The sequence below is a fragment of the Marmota monax genome, unplaced genomic scaffold (assembly GCF_021218885.2).
Source record: "Marmota monax isolate L192 unplaced genomic scaffold, Marmota_monax_Labrador192_F-V1.1 WCK01_AAM20220418_F8-fsc00035, whole genome shotgun sequence".
Taxonomy (NCBI): Eukaryota; Metazoa; Chordata; class Mammalia; order Rodentia; family Sciuridae; genus Marmota; species Marmota monax.
The window spans coordinates 8,385,253-8,401,094 of record NW_026691961.1 but is presented as its reverse complement, the minus strand read 5'-3'; the positions used below and the strand labels follow the sequence as shown (position 1 = coordinate 8,401,094).

The following is a 15,842-nucleotide window of genomic DNA, read 5'->3' as shown; positions in this document are numbered from 1 at the left end:
CCGGCGCGTGCGCTGTTGCTCAGGGCCGGGTGGTGTCGGCGCGGCGCGGGTCATGGGGCGCAGGAAAGCGGTTCGCGGACCGGGGGCCGAGGGTGCCCACGCGCGGCGGCGTCCGGGCCGCTCCCTGGAGGCCTTCGCCAAGGAGGTGGACGCCGCTTTGCGGGGTGAGTGCGAGGGGGAGGGAGAGGGGGGTCGGGGCGCCCTAGAGCCCGCGCTAAGGCCCAGGACGCTCTTCTCCCTGCATAGTGTCCATGGAACCCGAGGAGGACGAGGGCGGCGCGGGCCCGGCGGCGCTGCCCTGCGCTCTGGCTATGTGGGAGCTGGGCCACTGCGACCCCCGGCGTTGCACCGGCCGCAAGCTGGCCCGGCTGGGCCTGGTGCGCTGTCTGCGCCTGGGCCAGAGGTTCGGCGGCCTCGTTCTCAGCCCCATGGGCACCCAGTATGTGTCCCCCGCAGACAGGTAAGCGGGGGAGACCTGGGGACTGGGGAGGGGAAATAAGTTTTCTCCAGCTACTGCCTTAAAAGCTTGCCCAGGTAGTCCTTTGCCAGTGTCTGGGGTAAAGAAAGGACGCTCCCTATCCCTTGGGAGGCCAAGTTCCAGGGGTATACCTCACTTAGGGGGCCATCACCAAAGTGGTGCCAACCCTCAGAACTTAGCCTATACTGTTCCTGGCAGACAGCTGGTGGCACAGTCTGGGGTTGCAGTCATAGACTGCTCCTGGGCCAGGTTGGATGAGACACCCTTTGGGAAGATGCGAGGGAGCCACTTGCGGCTGCTTCCCTACCTGGTGGCTGCCAACCCTGTAAACTATGGCCGGCCCTGCAGACTTTCCTGCGTGGAAGCTTTTGCTGCTGCCTTCTGCATCGTAGGTGAGTTTCAGGCCTGTCCTGACAGCCTAGTGGCCTCTGCTCCCAGAATGGTATTTTCTCCCATCAGACCCCTGGAGAAGTGTGAGGGGTGTACAGGGAGGCCGTTAGGACAGCCCAGGGTTTCAGTCCCCAACTGGCTTGGAGGCTTGGCCTTGTGGAGTTAAACAGAAGGCAAATGAGGTGTCCTCACTGTCACAGGCAGCACTGTCCTGAGAAACTTTCTTCTCAGCATTCTCAGGGAATTTGTGGTCCAAGGAGAAGCCCAAATGGAGACCCATGAGACCTGGGGACAGACTTGATGAGAATGTTTATTTCTCAGGAGAGGAACAGGCAAGGAGATTGGGCGGGAGACAGTCAGGACTGTAGTTTGGCAACCATCAGCTCCCTGGGATGGCAGCTGCACCCAGCAGCTGGGGTGAGGAGGACACATTCCCTAGAAGGATTGCTGACATCTCTGGGTCTTGTTTCCTATGCTGTTAGGCTTTTCAGATCTTGCCGTCATCTTACTGCAGAAGTTTAAGTGGGGCAAGGGTTTCTTGGACCTGAACCGCCAACTCCTGGACACATACGCAGCCTGCAGTGGACCAGAGGAGGTGCTACAGGCAGAGCAGGAGTACCTGGCCAGTGCCAAGCATACTCCCCAGGAGGAGGAAATTGGTGAGACCTGACGTAGGTGGGTGTCCTCTGCGGGAGGCCCTCCAGACCTGCACGTTCTTCTGAAAAGCCTAGGGTCTTGAGAGCTCACTCAGAGGTCACTTTCTTTTCTTTCCTCCCTTGGTTTAGACCCCTTTGATGTGGACTCAGGGCGAGAGTTTGCAAACCTCAACAGGCCTGTGACCAGCACCGGGTAGGTCCTGACTTCTACTGCTCCTGTATGTGAGGATGGTGTCCTAAGCAACCCCTGGGTGATGACTGCAGAACACCGTGCAAGTCTGCTGGGGAGGATCTGGCCTAGAGAGGGCAGGGCCTAAGAGAAATGTGCCCTCAGCCCAGGGATGAGTGCATGAAGGGTGAGGGCTGAGTGAGGAGTGCCTTAGGTGCCACCACGAGGGGACACATTCTTCTCTTCCAGGCTGCCTACAGATACAGATGACAGCAGCGAGTCTGAAGACCAGGGGCCTGCCGAGGATGAAGGAGGCAGTAGCTGCTCTCCAGAGGAGGAGACTCCAGAACCAAGGACTGAGGCCAGGACCCCAACTGAGACTTGGAAAGACATCAAGAAACAGCAGAGAGACTGAAAATTGTAGACACCACATATATTGTTGAAGCTGTGTGATAACAAAGTCCAGGAATGTGGGGACAGCCAGGCCTGGCAGCTGTGGCCCCTGTGGCTGCTGGCAGGGTTGTGCTCCTCTCCACATGGGAACAACCTTGCTTGAGATACTCTCAATGAAACTACAGGTTGAGAAGTAGCCCCTGGTGTGAGTCTGGTTCTTTGCACTTAGCCTGGGGTTGGGGGACTGCTTGTGAGAGACTGGGCCATGGGATAAGTGATGTGGTCATGCATGTGTTGCAGGGAAGGACAGCTGACCAGCTGATGCAGAACCCCCGACTTCCCTGTCACCCTCCTATCACTGGTGACATATACCTCCTGCCAGGCCCAGGAGCCAGGTGGGGTCTGGAACCCCACATGATTTTCCACAGACTTCTCTGTTCATCTGTGGGTGAGGGCTGGCACCCTACCCTCTACTTGTCAGCCCTGGCAGCTACTGTCCTCCAAAGCTTGGGTCCTTTAAACTTGACTCAACCTGTGGGGGCCTTACTCTTTCTGGGAGAGATAGGGTAGAGCTTCCTCTGAGAGGACCCTCCAGGCTAGGGTCAGCCTGGACCCTAGCCCACCATGCCAGTTGGGGACAGACCATTCTTTGTTTGGGGGCTGACGAGTGAGTGCACTGGAGGATACTGAGCAGCATCCCTGGCCCCCACCCTCTCATACTAGTATGTCTTTTCTTGTTCTGACTACCTAGAGTGTCTCCAGACTGCCTAATGGCCATGGGGAGCAAGGTTCTGCTGAGACCAGCTACCTGCCTCCCTAGGGAGCTGCCCACCTAATGACCAGGCCCATTGTGATCTCTGCATCCAGGATGTAGCTGCTGGCCAGTCCTTCCAAGTTGGCCTGTGTTCAGGGTGGGATGTACTGGGGCACAAGGGGTTCATAGCACACACCAAAGGGACATAGCCAGGGCAGATGGAAGCCATATAGAGTCAGCTATGGCAGTTGAGGGCCTCAGTGAGGCCTGGCTGCACAATGTGGCATGTGGGGGGCAGCGGAGTGTTCAGGGGTCAGCCTCCATGCACTTCTCCAGTTCCTTGAGCTTCTTGACGAACTCTTGTGCCTCCTTATTGGTGCGACCTTCCAGCATCCTCAGTGCTGACCTCACTGCAGGTGGACAAGTGGGTGTGTGGGAGCCAGGCCCACTGCCCTGTGTCCCCACCATCACCCCACGCTCACTCACCCTGGGCTCTGGGCCGTCGCAGGTGCAGGGTGATGGGCTGCCCAGCCCTCGAGCCCGCTCCCACCTGGGGCCTCGCAATGCCACTGACACTGCCCAGGCTGAGGGCAGCCTCCCCAGCGAAGTCATTGGTGGACAGCCAGTCATGGTCCATGACAGTGAACAGCACACAGGCCCCACGGTGGCGGCATGCTTCTGCGGGCACAGAACTGCAGAGGAGGCAGTCAAGAGCCAGCCATGGACCTGTGGGCCAGGCTGGGATAGGCACAAGGGACAGGATGGGCACTCACAAGTGGAAGAGCTCATCGAACACTGGGTGCAGTGTCCGGGCCTTGACCTGGGTCCTCTGGCTGCGGACCAGTGGGAAGAGATGAGGTGGGCCCAGTTCCACGATCACGAAGGGGTCGCTCAGGCCTGTGGGGCACCGCCGTCAGCAAGCCCCCAGCCCCAGCCCCCACCCAGCCACCACTGCACCTCACCATTGGCGTCCAAGGGGAGCAGGTCTGCGGCATGCAGCACCTCCACGGCCAGCCGCTGCTCGGCTGCCTCATAATGGCAGCGGACACTCAGGCGGCCAAACCGGTTCTGCTCCAGCGACCTCTGTGGGAAAGGCCCGTAAGCAGGGCTAGGGAGCCAGGCAAAGGCCACACAGATGGCTGCCATCCTACCTGCTTGAGCTTGTCCAGGTAGAACTGCTCAATGCATTCCCGGGTGGAGCACTTGTGCAGACGCAGCTCTTCCTCCAGCCTCTGTGAGGAGGGGTGCTGGTGACTGGCCACATAGGCCACTGCCCTCATGGCCCCCTGGCTTCATGCGCTAGGACAGGGCCTACTGTGAGGCAGTAGGCTGAATGTGGTGGCCCCCAGAGGGGTTGGGCCTCACCTTGTAGCTTCCATCCCTCAGGCTCTCCAGGGGCAGGCCCTGGCCCTCAGCATGGAAAAAACTGACAAGAGCCTGGGGCGGAGAAAAAAGAGGGAGATACATCAGGGGGTCTGGCCTGATTGGGGTGTGGAGCCCCAGTAGGTGGGTCTTGGGCACCTTGGCAGAGCCACTCATCACACCTGGGATGGATAAGAAGTTCCAGGAGACCAGGGGAAATGCCAGCATCTGAGGCCAGACTCTGTTGTAACAGGTGGCCCAGGTGCTGCTAGGCAGCTAGGCTGTGGGGAGGAAGTGCTGCCTAGCAGGGAACAGGAGAAGCCAGGCAGAGGCTGGGTGTCCCAGCAGGGGCCCAATCAGAGGAAGGCCCTGGGGAGCTCCTCATGGCCCTACCTCCAATGTGAAGTGGAAGCGCCCGTAGAAGTCCGCAGAGACATCACTGTTGGCGCCCAGCGCCTGCAGAATGGCCTGCAGCAGCAGCTCCCAGAGGGCCTCCAGCACCCTGCAGGCACACAGCCTAGATGAGTACCTGGAATGCCCCACCCCACCTGCCCAACCTGCCCACCTGCCCAGCAAACCTGCTCAGGTTCTCCTTCACCAGCGAGGCATTCAGCAAGGCCAGTTTCTCGTCCAGGTACTTCATGAGTGGGGCCACAGCCTGTGGGCAGGGGGTCCTCAGGGCTGGCCTGAGCCTGGACCCTAACCCACCCCAAGCACACATACACTCACAGCCTCCTGCCCATGCCGGCACGCACCTCATCATTCTGAATAGAGTCAGGGGAGAGGCTGATGTGTTGCACGTACTTCCGAATGTCAGCCACCATCTGAGGGGAGGGGAATGCTCAGCATGAGGGTGGGGATGCCAGGGACAGCCTCCACACCAATGCCAGGATCTGCCACGCTGCCTACCTTGGAGGTCAGGTGTGCTGTCACAGTGTGGGCCTCCCGATGCAGGTCCTCCTCCAGGGCCTGTATGCAGCTGAGCAGGGGGCGGGGAAGCACCCCCTCCAGCCCCAAGGCCCCCTCGGGCCATGCCAGGCCCCTCAGAGCCTGCCCTGAGGCCCTGCGCACGAGCTCCACGTTGTTGAGCACCACACAGAGCTGGGAAGGAGTGGCCAGGCAGGTGGCTACAGTAGGTGGCCCCACCCAGCCACCACAGGGCCTCACCTGTCCCACCAGCCACTCACCGGCTCACTCACAGCCTCGCCAGCAGCCCCAGGCTGGGCATCCACCTTCTTCCGCAGCAGCTCAGTGTAGAAGAGGGCAGCCTCACACAGGTCCTGGGACGGGAGGCAGGCTGGCACTCAGGACCCCTCCTCTGCCCTGATATCCTCATAGCCTGCTCCCCTTACCCCAGCAGACAAACCTGGCTAAGCTGGGTGCCCAGCCCCTGGGCCTGGGCAGGGTCAGGCCATGCCAGCCGGACCCAGAGCTCCTGGATGTGGCTGAAGCAGAGGCTGGCAGTAGCTGCAGAGCTGCTGTGCCTGGACGAGGCATCCACAGGCTCCAGCTGGAAGGCAGGAGGAGGCCTGAGTGGCAGGGGACATGGGATGAGCCCCCGTGTGCTCTGGTGGAGCAAACACTTACCGTGTCCACATCCACAGCTCCCTGAAGGCGCCACTTGGACTGGTCCCGCAGCACCTGCAGCCAGAGCTTCACAGCAGGCAGGAATGGGGTGTGGATGCCGGCCAGCGCCAGGGAGCGACTGTCTCTGCAGTGGGAACTCATTCAGCACTTGCCCTGACACAGACTCCCCAGCCCAGCAGGTTCCAGGTTCAGAGCCCCAAAGTGGGCATCCGGGAAAGCCTCCTTCACAGAGCCCTGATCTCAGGTCCCAGAGCCCATCCAGAGGAGTCAGGGGCACACGTGTTGAGGCACCCACCGGCCGGGGATGTAGCTCCAGAAGTGCTGGATGTCAGCCAGGGTCAGGTAGAGCTCAAAGAGCCCCGAGGCCACTTGTAGGGTCATCTTAGGGCTCAGCTCCTCCGTCAGCACCCATGCCTCCTCGGCCACCTGCCCAAGATGGCAGGATCATGCCTCTGCCATCAGGGAAACTAGAGCCCTGCCCAGCCAGAGGTCTCTCCCCACTCCCCACAGCCAGTGGGCACCCAGGGTTGAGGACCCTCCTCACCAGACGCTCCAGCTGCCGGAAAGTAAGGGTGAAGAAGTCCACCTTGAGGATGCTACAAAGGACAGAACTCAGTCACCTGCTCCCCACCAGCGGGGCCAGCCAGCCCCCACCCTGCCCTGTACCCAGCCAGTATCAGCACTCAGGACAGGGCCTACCCATGGAAAAGGCTGGCGTAGATGCCATAGCAGGCCTGCAGGTCCTCATAGATGACATCTGCCAGTTCGACAAGCCCGGCCAGGCGCTGTGGTCCTGGCTGCAAAGAAGCCTGGTTTGCACTGATCTCCCAGCCCCTGTGCCCACCACGACCAAGGCCGCCTGGATCCTCACCAGCTCTCGAGGACTCTTGGCACTCAGGAGCCTGTCGTACCACTCACGGTTGCCCCTCTGCAAGGGTCGCCAGCAAGGCAGCATGGGTTGGAGAGAAGGGAGAGATGGCAAGGGGCCATGGACCAGCAAGTCCAAGCAGGGCTGGGCTGGGCAGGGCCCATGGAGAGCCCAGGCAGGTCCAAACACACCTTCAGGGCGGCAGCGATGTCCATGTTCAGCTCCGTCTCAAAGGGGCAGATCTCAAAGGAGGGCTGGAAGAGCTGCAGCTTGTCCAGACACCTGGGCAAGGACAGCACACTCACGGGGGCCCAGCCAGCACCCACCCCACCCCACCCCTGCTCATGGCTGCACATACTTCAGCAGCAGCTCCAGTCGGTAGACAGCTGTGCTGTTGGTGGCAGGGAAGTAGTCCCGGAGCTGGCGCAGCAGCCGCAGCCCGAACTCAGAGAAAGCAGAGAAGCTGTCGGCCAGACTCTCCTCCTGGGGGGAAGGGGGTGTCTTCAGAGCTAAAGAAGCTGGAAATAGTGCTGGTAGCCCTGGTCACTGATGCTGGGGACCACCTTCCCTGCCTTGGCCAGCAGTGTTCCCCCACCTGTCCTAGGTTCTGTCCTAGGAATGCCGTCCACTGGTCTCCCCCAGAGTAGTCTCCCCTGCTGGCCTGTCCTGGTCTCAGCACCCCACACACTACACTAAAGACCCCTGGACCCCTGCATCTGCTGTCCCCTGGTGTTGCCCACAGCCCAGTCTGACCCCAGAGCCTCCTTCCCAGGTCCCTCCAGTGCAGCCTGCCACCTCCTCTGTGTACAGTGTGCATTGTCCCACACAAGAGCCTGGTCCCTCTGTCTTTAAGCTCAGGAGGGCAGAGCAGGACTAGCCCCCAGCACGGACATGGCCAATAGAAAGCAGGCCCTTGCTGTGCCCACCTGCTCCTGGGGTAGCAGGGGCGCCTCCTCCCAGTGTGCCTGCATGTCCTCCAGCAGCCCCAGAAGGTAGCCGTAGTCAAGAGTGCGGGTCTGATGGTGGCGGCTGCTGACTTGCCAGTGCCTGCAGGGGCCCAGCCCATAGTCAGAGGCATCTGCCCAGCCCTGCCACTCACAGCCCGCCCGCCCACTCCCACCCTGCAGAGCCCACTCACAGTACAGCCAGCTGCAAGGGAGACAGGTTGCTCTGGGCTCCGTGCAGACAGAGGATGGTGGTCCCAGGCCCGCTGAGCTCGCCATGCCAGCTGCTTGAATTGGGCTGGGAGCAAAGGTGGAGGGTGGGCAGAGGCCCAAGATACCCTCCACCACCATCCCCTGCTCTGACACCTGGTCCAGCTGCCCCAGGCTCCCAGAGGTGTCCACTACCTCCTCCACGCGATGCTCGAACCGCAGCACACGGCTGAGCAGCAACAGGTAGGACAAGAAGCCGAATCTCCCACGCTGGCTCATGATGGTATCCCTCTGGAACAGAGCCTGCCTGTCACCAGCTCTGCCCCGGCCCAGTGGGCAGGGGGCAGGGGTGCAGGGCAGGGCTTCTGCGGGACCCCACCTGTGTGGTGATCAGCCTGAGGACCAGGTGACAATCCCCCTGTACACGGGAGGCGCTGGAACGTGGTTCTAGCTTGAACCAGCGGTCTGCTCCAGCCACGGGCACCTCCTATGGGGTGTGTGGGGGGGTGTCAGGCCTAGGGAACTCTCCCCCACGCCCACCCCCACAGACCCATGGAACCCTGGGGAGAATGTGGGAGGGATCAGGGGTGCCCAAAGGCAAGAGGCACTTCAGGCAGCCCCTCCCTGCAGCCCAAGGAGGGTGGGAGACCCTTGGGAGTCAAAGGTCATGTGCCCCCATGCATGTGGCAGGTGTTCGTACCCGCACTGGGATGTTGAGGCACCCCAGGAAGTCATCCGTGTGGTCCTCGGTGGGCCCTGCCGTGCCATTCGCTCGGGCTGACTTAACAATCTGCTTGAAGTACCTGGGCACGACCGGGTGGGCTCAGGCCAGTGGCCCCGGGAGCCAGTTCCCACTGCAGGTCCCACCTGTGACTCGAGGGTGCAAGGCCCCCATCCCATACCTGCTCATGCCCTTCAGGCCAATTACTTCATTCAGCTTCCTGCATGCTTCTGCCAGGGACACATCATCATCGTGGTCCCTGGAGGACAGCATGGCTTGTCTGGCACTCCCAGCCCAGGTCAGAGGCCCCCGACTCCCTCCCCGACCAGAGCCACCCACTCCCCTGAAGGACTCAGGCCCAGTACCAGATGTCCAAGTGCAGCTGGTCGGTGCTGACATCCTCAATCTCACTGTGGGGACAGAGAGATGCGGGTAAGGGTCCTGGGTGAGCCTCTGCCAGAGCTGGGCTGAGGGCAAGTTTAGGGGCAGCAGGGAGTGGCCATGAGGTCCTGCTCTCCAAACAGCTTCTTTCTCAAATCTGCCTCTGCACTGTTATTAGCTGTGTGGCCATGGGGGCTCAATGCCCCTCTCTGGGCCTATTCCCTCCTCTGGAATGTAACCAGAACGTAAGGCATGCAATCAGCACCCCAACCCCTTTGAATTGCCTGGGACAGCACAGAGATGGGGACCATGTGAGCCATCATCCTCAGGACACGTGGCCACCTGTGGGGTGGGGGCCTTACAACAGGAAGTGCTCCTTCCAGACGGGGTTCAGAGTGCTGCTCTTGACCTCGGTGACCTGGATGCACTTGGCTGGCAGCGGGCCGCTGCGCTTGCTGCCCTTACGAAAGCTGAAGCGCTGCTCCTTCTGCCCACTCTGCTCCCGAGGGGTGCCCGAGGCCGGCAAGATGCCCAGCATGCAATAGGGGTCGCTGAAGCCTGAGACACAGCAGGCTCAGCCCCGTGCCGTGCCCACCCTCCATGGCTCAAGCAGACCTGGGCACGGCTAGGGGCCCACACTCACCGTTGGGGTCTTTGGCCAGAAGGTTCTTGGCACGCATGACAGAAACTTTCAGGGCATACGAGGGGGCCTGTGGACAGAGGGACGCTGAGAGCCCCAAAGGGCCAGGCAGCCCAGTGTGATCATCAACCTGCCCCTGAGCCTGCTGCAGGCTGCAGCAACTGGTCAGTCCACCCAGGAAGGCCACAGCCTTACCTTGGCCTTCTTCACACGCTCAATGGCCTCAGCATGCTGCTCTGGGTTGGTGCCAAACACCTGTGGGTGGTGAGCATGTGGGAGGGGCCCAGGTGAGCCCTGAGGAGAGGCTGGCTACGACTCTGGGGCCTCAGGTGCGTGAGAGTCAGAAATTACCACCTTGCACCTCACAGTGCAGGGGTTGGGAGTGGGCCTGCCCACCCCGTCCCGGAGCCTAACAGGAAGCATTGTGGGCATGTGGCAGTGAGGTCTGCATGGCCAGGACAGGGGAAGAAATAGAGTCGTGGTGTGCTGTCCATCCATTGGTTCACCCTCTGTGTATCTGTCTGTCCCATCTGACCTTCTTTGTGACCGCCCCTCCCTCCTGCTGGGTAGGTTTGCCAGCCTGTGTGCCTGCTCACACATGCCCATTACACCTGCTTGCTCATGCAGGTGTGGGGTGCATTCTGTCTACAGTTCAGGTGAAGGTGATGGGTGGGGTGGGGGCAGGGTGGCTGGCTCACCTGCTGAAGGTAGGCCAGAAGGACTTCTTCGTCATCCACCTGGTCAGGACTCATGGTGCCCGCCCGGTGGAGGACTGTATACAGGGCCTCCTCATACAGCATCTCCACCTGCACAGTGCTAAACCTCAGGCCCTGCTGTCCACTCCCTGTAAGCCCAGCCCCTCACCCCCACTGGCCCAGCAGAGCCCCTTCCTCAGGACCTTTGTACCTGCTGGGCCCTCTGCTCACCTGTCCGTCCCATCCATCTCTGCTGTCAGCCTGTCCTGAAACCCTGGGCATTCTAACCTAAGAACAGGAGTCAGAGCCCCCTGGGGCCAGACCAGCACTCCCTTACCTCCTCCTGGGTCAGGGCTCTCAGGCCACGGTTGGAGTCCACAGGCTCAGCTGGGGCTGGTGAGCCACTGCGTAAGAGGACCTGCAAGGGGTGCATGGGTGATGGTCTGGGGGCACGCAGGGCCTGCATCCACCACCACTACTGGACAGGGGTACTCCAGGGGAAGGAGCGAGAGGAGAGTGGAGACCTGAGGTGGACGGGGCAGAGGAAGCAGAGGTCCCATGCTGGGCGGGGCTGCAGCACCCAGGCCCCTGCAGGAGGGTGTCCTCACCTCAGGGCATGGCAGGCCCTGTCTGCCTTCCCCCTTCTTCAGGATGAGACGCATGTGGGCAAAGAACTCCACGCCATCCCCAGGTTTCCTGGGAGAAAGGCCAGGTCAGCTTTGGCTCCAGGAGGTGCTGGCCCTGTGCCACCCTACTCAAGGGGCCCACACGGAGGATGGGGCCTTGTGATGCCCACAGCCTCGACTTCAGACTTCCTGTGTCCCTGCTTCCCACCCAGGTGGGAAGGCCCTTGGCAGGAGTCTGTCCCTGGGCACCCACCAGGCCCCTGTGGCAGGCTCCTGCAGGTCCGCACTGGTGCTTGCGGGCTCCTGTTCTGTCTTGCGGCGGAAGGACGGGCACACCTGCACCTGCCTGAGCACGCTGCTCTTGATCTCCAGCAAGGTTGACATGGTGGGGACCTGCAGCAGAGAGTGTGGCCACAGTCCTAGGTCATCCACTTTACAGAGGTCACCCAAGGGAGGCGTGGGGAGGAGAACAGAAGGGATGGCAGAGGCCTGGGAGCCTGCTCTCCAATTTGGAGTCTGGTAGGGCCCCAAGGGCTTCATGGACTCCTTCCAGGTAACCAACTAAGGTCTGTGTCCTCTGCAGGGTGCCTCTGAGGATGTGGGAGCAGATGCCACCAAAGGTGGTAGAGTGCCCAGCTCATAACTGGTGTTCCATCTGAAGCTGCTGGACTTCACAGGGTATGTTCTGCACAGCCATGTCTAGGGCAGGGGTCCTTGTCTCTGGGATCTCATCAAGAGGACCGAGATACAGCGGAGTGATGCCAAGCTCCCCCAGCCCCACTCAGGGCCAGGCAGACAGCTGTTACCCAGGCCCTCTGCAGAGGCCAGAAAATCACCCTGGTGCCACAGAAGAGCACAGGTGAGATGGGCCTAGAGAGCCAAGGGGCTTATAGCCTGGGTCTTCTGCCCACAAGTCCAAGGTGGGGTGGACAGGAGGGGATTGATCAGGAGGGGGTGCTTGGGATTCCTCATCCATCAAGAATAGCAGGGGGAAGTGCCCCATCCTTCTCCCAGGCTGCTTAGAAAACCGGAGGGGGAAGTGTCAGGGAAGAAAGCTCAGCTGACGTCACACCTGCATCTCCCTTTTGGTGAGTGCTGTTTCCCCTGCAGACCCCAAGTCAGAGGTCAGGACAGCAGCTGGTGCACTGTGGCTCCCAGAGCCCCCTCCCACTGCACCCCCAAGCCCAGGGCCCACCTCTGTCCTGGGTCAGGGCTTGTGTCTTCCCCACAGAGTTGCGGGGAGATCCCCTCTCCCCTGAGGAAAACTGTCTTTCTACCAGGCTGTCCCCATCCCACAGAACCCCCCCTCAGGCTCCCTGTCCCATCCCAAAAGCCTCAGGTTTACAGGGGCCCACTCAGTCCACTACTGGGCCTTTGCACTTACTGTCTGGGTCTCTCTGATGCTCACTCATCAACCCAGACATGTCAGCCCTTGCAAAGGGGGACCTTAATTTCCATCTCACAAAACAAGAAATGGACCAGTGGGTTTCACTCTTTCCCCAAGACCTCAGGGGTGGGCAGCCTGTGCAGGCCAGCTCCCATTCAGGCTGGCTCCACCTTAGAATGGTGAGCTCAATCAGGACCAGCCCAGCACACCTGGCTGCACACTCAACAGGTTCCTGCTGCCCATGGAGCTGCCTCTGGTGGGAGGCTCCATCCTGGCCTGTGCCCCACCAGCTCAGGCCAACACCCTCGACCACACTTCATCCTGCTCCCTGGCACTCCAAGCAGGGTTCCCTATGAAGGGGCTGCACTTGGGGGCCAGAAATGAGGCCTCACTGCCTTCAAACCTATTGGTGCCCCCCCCCGATGCCCTCCCCTAAATGTTGGGGGGCTCAGGCAGGACGCTTCCTACAGCTGACACACCTGCAGCTAGTCCGGAGATCCCCAGGGAGCTGTGAGTCACAGCCCCTTTCCTCTCCAGTTGAGCAGAGAAGATGCCCCCCCCCCCCGAACCCCAAAGCCAGCTGAGCTGCTGCTGCCTGAGCTGTTGCCAGGGCAACCGCCAGCAGCAGCTGTGTGACAGGCACTGGGGGCTTGCAGGCCAGAGACAAACATGACGCAGGAGCCAAGCAGCCTGAGCCACAGGCTCGAGGGGCATCCTGGTGAGAACAAAAACGTTCAGGGCAGAAAGGAGGGTCACACGCCCGCTCCCACACTGGGCCCTGGACACCTTACCTGTTAAGCCTCCAGGCAGCTAGAGAAGCGTGCCAAGTCTCCCTTGTCTCAGATGGGCAGTCTGAGGCGTGGGGCTTAGGAACCCACCCAAGGTCCCAGAGACAGCAGGTGAAGGCCTAAGGTTTGCTCAGGCATCCAAGCACTAAGCTGGCATGTCCTGAGGCTGAGGATCAGCTGCCCCCGCCCAGCCTGTTGCTAGAACAGGGCAGAATCTCAGCATCAGTGTCCGTGCAAGGTGGCAACCTTGTGCTGCCTGACTGGGCAGCTGGTAACCGTGATGACCCAGCAGTCCAGGCCCTGGGAGCCACCTGCCAACGAGGCTGTGACCACGCACCCCCAGGAGGGACCTCATGCACACTGCCATGACCAGTGAGCATGCAACTGCCTCCCCTTGGTGACAGCACCAGAGTCACTGGCTGCCTGTGGGCCTCCGTCAGTCCTGGCAGGGTAAGCCAGGTGCAGGGACCCCCAACTCTCTGGTAGGCCCAGATGTGACTCTACCTCCATCTCACTGTATGTCCGCTTAGACAGCGTCACAGAGCTGAGCATGGCCACATCCCTTGCCCATGACTGGCCCCCAGGGCAGTGAGCAAAGCCAGGGAGGCCAAGGTTCTGCTACCCCAGCTCTGGACTGCGCCAACCCTAGCAGCCCACACTGAGCCCTGGCTGCAGGAGAGAACTGCAGGGTGGCACTGGTCTATGTGACAGCTCAGGGCTGGGGCTACAGCAACTTGTCCAGAGACAGGATTCAAACCCAGGACTCTGAGGCCAAGCTGTCCTTGCTAGGCCATTTGGGGCCTATTGGCAATGAGGCCATGAGTGGGGGCAGCTGAGCCCCAAAGGCCTTCCTGGTCCCCAGTACATCATAAACACCTTAGGAGCACTGGAAGGAGATGGGGTGCACTCTTAGTGCATTTGGGCCCCTGGAGAGTGTTCAGGGTGTTTGCTGGTGTGTGTGTGTCATGCAGAAAGATGTCTGTCTCATGTGTTGCCTTTCCACACCCTCCACCTTGGTCTTCTCTCTTGGTTTCCCATCTTCCTCTTCAGACCTCCTTGGACCCTCTCCAGGTGTCCATGGATTCCTGGGTCTCCAGGGTCCCCCCTGTCCCTAAGCAGTCTCCCTGCATTGGCCAGGCAGTGCCTGCTACAAATGCTGTTCCCGGGTTCTTATCCCAATCTAATCCTCGGAAGGGGTTTGCTCTTGAACAAGCTCTGCAGGGGCTAGACCTGAGACCAGCAGAACAGGGCTGGGGCACTCCCACATGAGTGGCAGGGTCTGAAACTGGCACCTCCTTATTCTGTAAGGCCCCCTCTTACTTACCTGTCTCCCTCACTTTTTGGGGGTGTTCCGGGTGTGGGTATCTGTAGGAGCCCTGCTCCCCAGTTCTATTGGGGTCTCTCTTCTACTGCAAAGTGAGCAATCAGAGCCTGACTTTGGGACAGGTGTGGTATGAGATATTTTACCAGCTGTTCTGCAGACCCCAATCCAGGCAAAAGCCCTCAGCTGTGGGACTGAAATTCCCTAGAGGCTAGGGAGGGGTAAGGCGCAGCTGGCACTGGAAGGGATTTTCGGGGGCATGGGTCCCACGAGGGTATTCGCAGGGCGGGAGGGACTAGGGCGCTCCCCACCGGCTGGGGAGCGTAGCGTGCAAGGGAGGGTGGCTAGGAAACCGCGCGAAACATCTCCTGGGTCCTCGGCCCCGCCCCCATCTTTGGCCTCCACTGAGGAGGGGGCCCCGGGGTCGAAGTGGGTCGCCAGGGGACTGGCAGGCGGGACCGCAGGTGGCGGGCTCCCGTGCCCCAGCCGGAGGTGCGGCGCTGCTCCCCTCCCCCGCGCACCGCAGTGCGGACCCCGCCACCGCGCCCCAGGCTGCGCGCTCCGATGGCAGGGCGCGAGCTGGCAGCTGGAGAAACACTGCCCCGCGACCCGCTCCTCCGACATATTAGACCTCAGTGTCCCCAGGGCCGAGGGCGCTTCTTTGCTACCTTTCCGTTGACCCAGCCTCTGAGGCTCCCCGCGCGATCCCTGTGCCCGAGGGGGCGGACTGTCTGCCCGCCAGGGTGTGTGTGGGGCTGAGCCCAGACCGCAGCCCGACGGCACCGGGCGCGAGCCTGTGGCACTCACCGTGGGCCAGGGCGCAGGGCCGCGGGGGCTCCTGCGGACACTGCTCTCGTACGGGCTGGGGACGGCGAGGCACAGCGACCGCTCACAGCCGTGAGCGCCGGAGACTGAGCACTGCGGTGCGGACGCGCAGCGCGGGCGGGGGGCGCGGGCGGGGGCGGGGCCTGACCAGGCGCCCAGCTTGCTGCTCCAGGCCCGCCCCTCCCGCCCCCGTGCCTGGGGGCCGAGCTGTGGTCCCTGTGTCTCTAGGCCTGCTTGGGAGACCTACCCAGGGTGCGGGGCTGTCAATCAACCCACAGGTGGGTGCGGAGAAGAAGCCGGCTCCGTGCTGTGTCTGGACACCCGCTTGGCTGCCCTCGCCCAGGTGGTTGGCAGCATAAAGGGGGACTGTCCTCAGGGTCTCCTCCCTGGGCCCCAGGAAAGCCAGAGTCGCAGAAACCCAACTGACGCACCAGGAGCAGCACAGACTTTTCTGGAAGGGCTACATGGCCATCTCCAGAAGCACACTCCCAGCCCAGTGCTGCCCTACCCACACACACCCAAGCCCAGGCCTGTAGTGGACTTGGGTCTAGGGACCTCGCCACTGCGGGCCGGACCGCTCTTTCTCAGAGGTATAGTCCACTCTGCCGAAGGGGTCTCTGCAGGCAATAAACCTGGTTGCTGTGCCG

General features: G+C 61.5%; 2 protein-coding genes across 2 annotated transcripts; one reads left to right on the top strand and one right to left on the bottom strand.

The window, feature by feature from the left end:
• Positions 1-7: 7 nt before the first annotated feature.
• Tsr3 (TSR3 ribosome maturation factor) lies at positions 8-2,282 on the top strand. The gene is made up of 6 exons (XM_046441930.1): positions 8-164; positions 247-460; positions 677-870; positions 1,351-1,527; positions 1,654-1,717; positions 1,943-2,282. Exons 1-6 carry the CDS (start codon positions 53-55, stop codon positions 2,106-2,108), a joined length of 927 nt encoding a protein of 308 aa, XP_046297886.1. The 5' UTR covers positions 8-52; the 3' UTR covers positions 2,109-2,282.
• A 65-nt stretch (positions 2,283-2,347) lies between these two features.
• Positions 2,348-15,269, bottom strand: Baiap3 (BAI1 associated protein 3). The gene is made up of 34 exons (XM_046441823.2): positions 15,178-15,269; positions 11,128-11,267; positions 10,857-10,944; positions 10,586-10,666; positions 10,252-10,359; positions 9,749-9,808; positions 9,557-9,623; positions 9,276-9,471; positions 8,898-8,942; positions 8,714-8,791; positions 8,512-8,614; positions 8,191-8,298; positions 8,007-8,102; positions 7,796-7,899; positions 7,584-7,704; positions 7,016-7,140; positions 6,849-6,939; positions 6,661-6,717; positions 6,489-6,586; positions 6,334-6,385; positions 6,085-6,215; positions 5,790-5,913; positions 5,569-5,712; positions 5,390-5,482; positions 5,112-5,303; positions 4,958-5,026; positions 4,781-4,860; positions 4,596-4,704; positions 4,206-4,277; positions 3,992-4,072; positions 3,803-3,923; positions 3,614-3,737; positions 3,327-3,532; positions 2,348-3,250 (listed from the first exon to the last, which is right to left on the bottom strand). Exons 2-34 carry the CDS (start codon positions 11,256-11,258, stop codon positions 3,147-3,149), a joined length of 3,459 nt encoding a protein of 1,152 aa, XP_046297779.1. The 5' UTR covers positions 11,259-11,267; positions 15,178-15,269; the 3' UTR covers positions 2,348-3,146.
• Positions 15,270-15,842: the final 573 nt, after the last annotated feature.

What these genes read in the sequence shown, in the direction of transcription:
- Tsr3 (XM_046441930.1), top strand. Translation starts at nt 53, where the DNA reads ATGGGGCGCAGGAAAGCGGTTCGCGGACCGGGGGCCGAGGGTGCCCAC. An exon ending in TGCTGCCTTCTGCATCGTAG is followed by an intron (nt 871 to 1,350) that starts GTGAGTTTCAGG and finishes CTATGCTGTTAG; the next exon opens with GCTTTTCAGATCTTGCCGTC. An exon ending in TCCCCAGGAGGAGGAAATTG is followed by an intron (nt 1,528 to 1,653) that starts GTGAGACCTGAC and finishes CCCTTGGTTTAG; the next exon opens with ACCCCTTTGATGTGGACTCA.
- Baiap3 (XM_046441823.2), bottom strand. Translation starts at nt 11,258, where the DNA reads ATGTCAACCTTGCTGGAGATCAAGAGCAGCGTGCTCAGGCAGGTGCAG. An exon ending in CAGCTGCACTTGGACATCTG is followed by an intron (nt 8,792 to 8,897) that starts GTACTGGGCCTG and finishes GCTGTCCTCCAG; the next exon opens with GGACCACGATGATGATGTGT. An exon ending in GGCCTGAAGGGCATGAGCAG is followed by an intron (nt 8,615 to 8,713) that starts GTATGGGATGGG and finishes GGTCGTGCCCAG; the next exon opens with GTACTTCAAGCAGATTGTTA.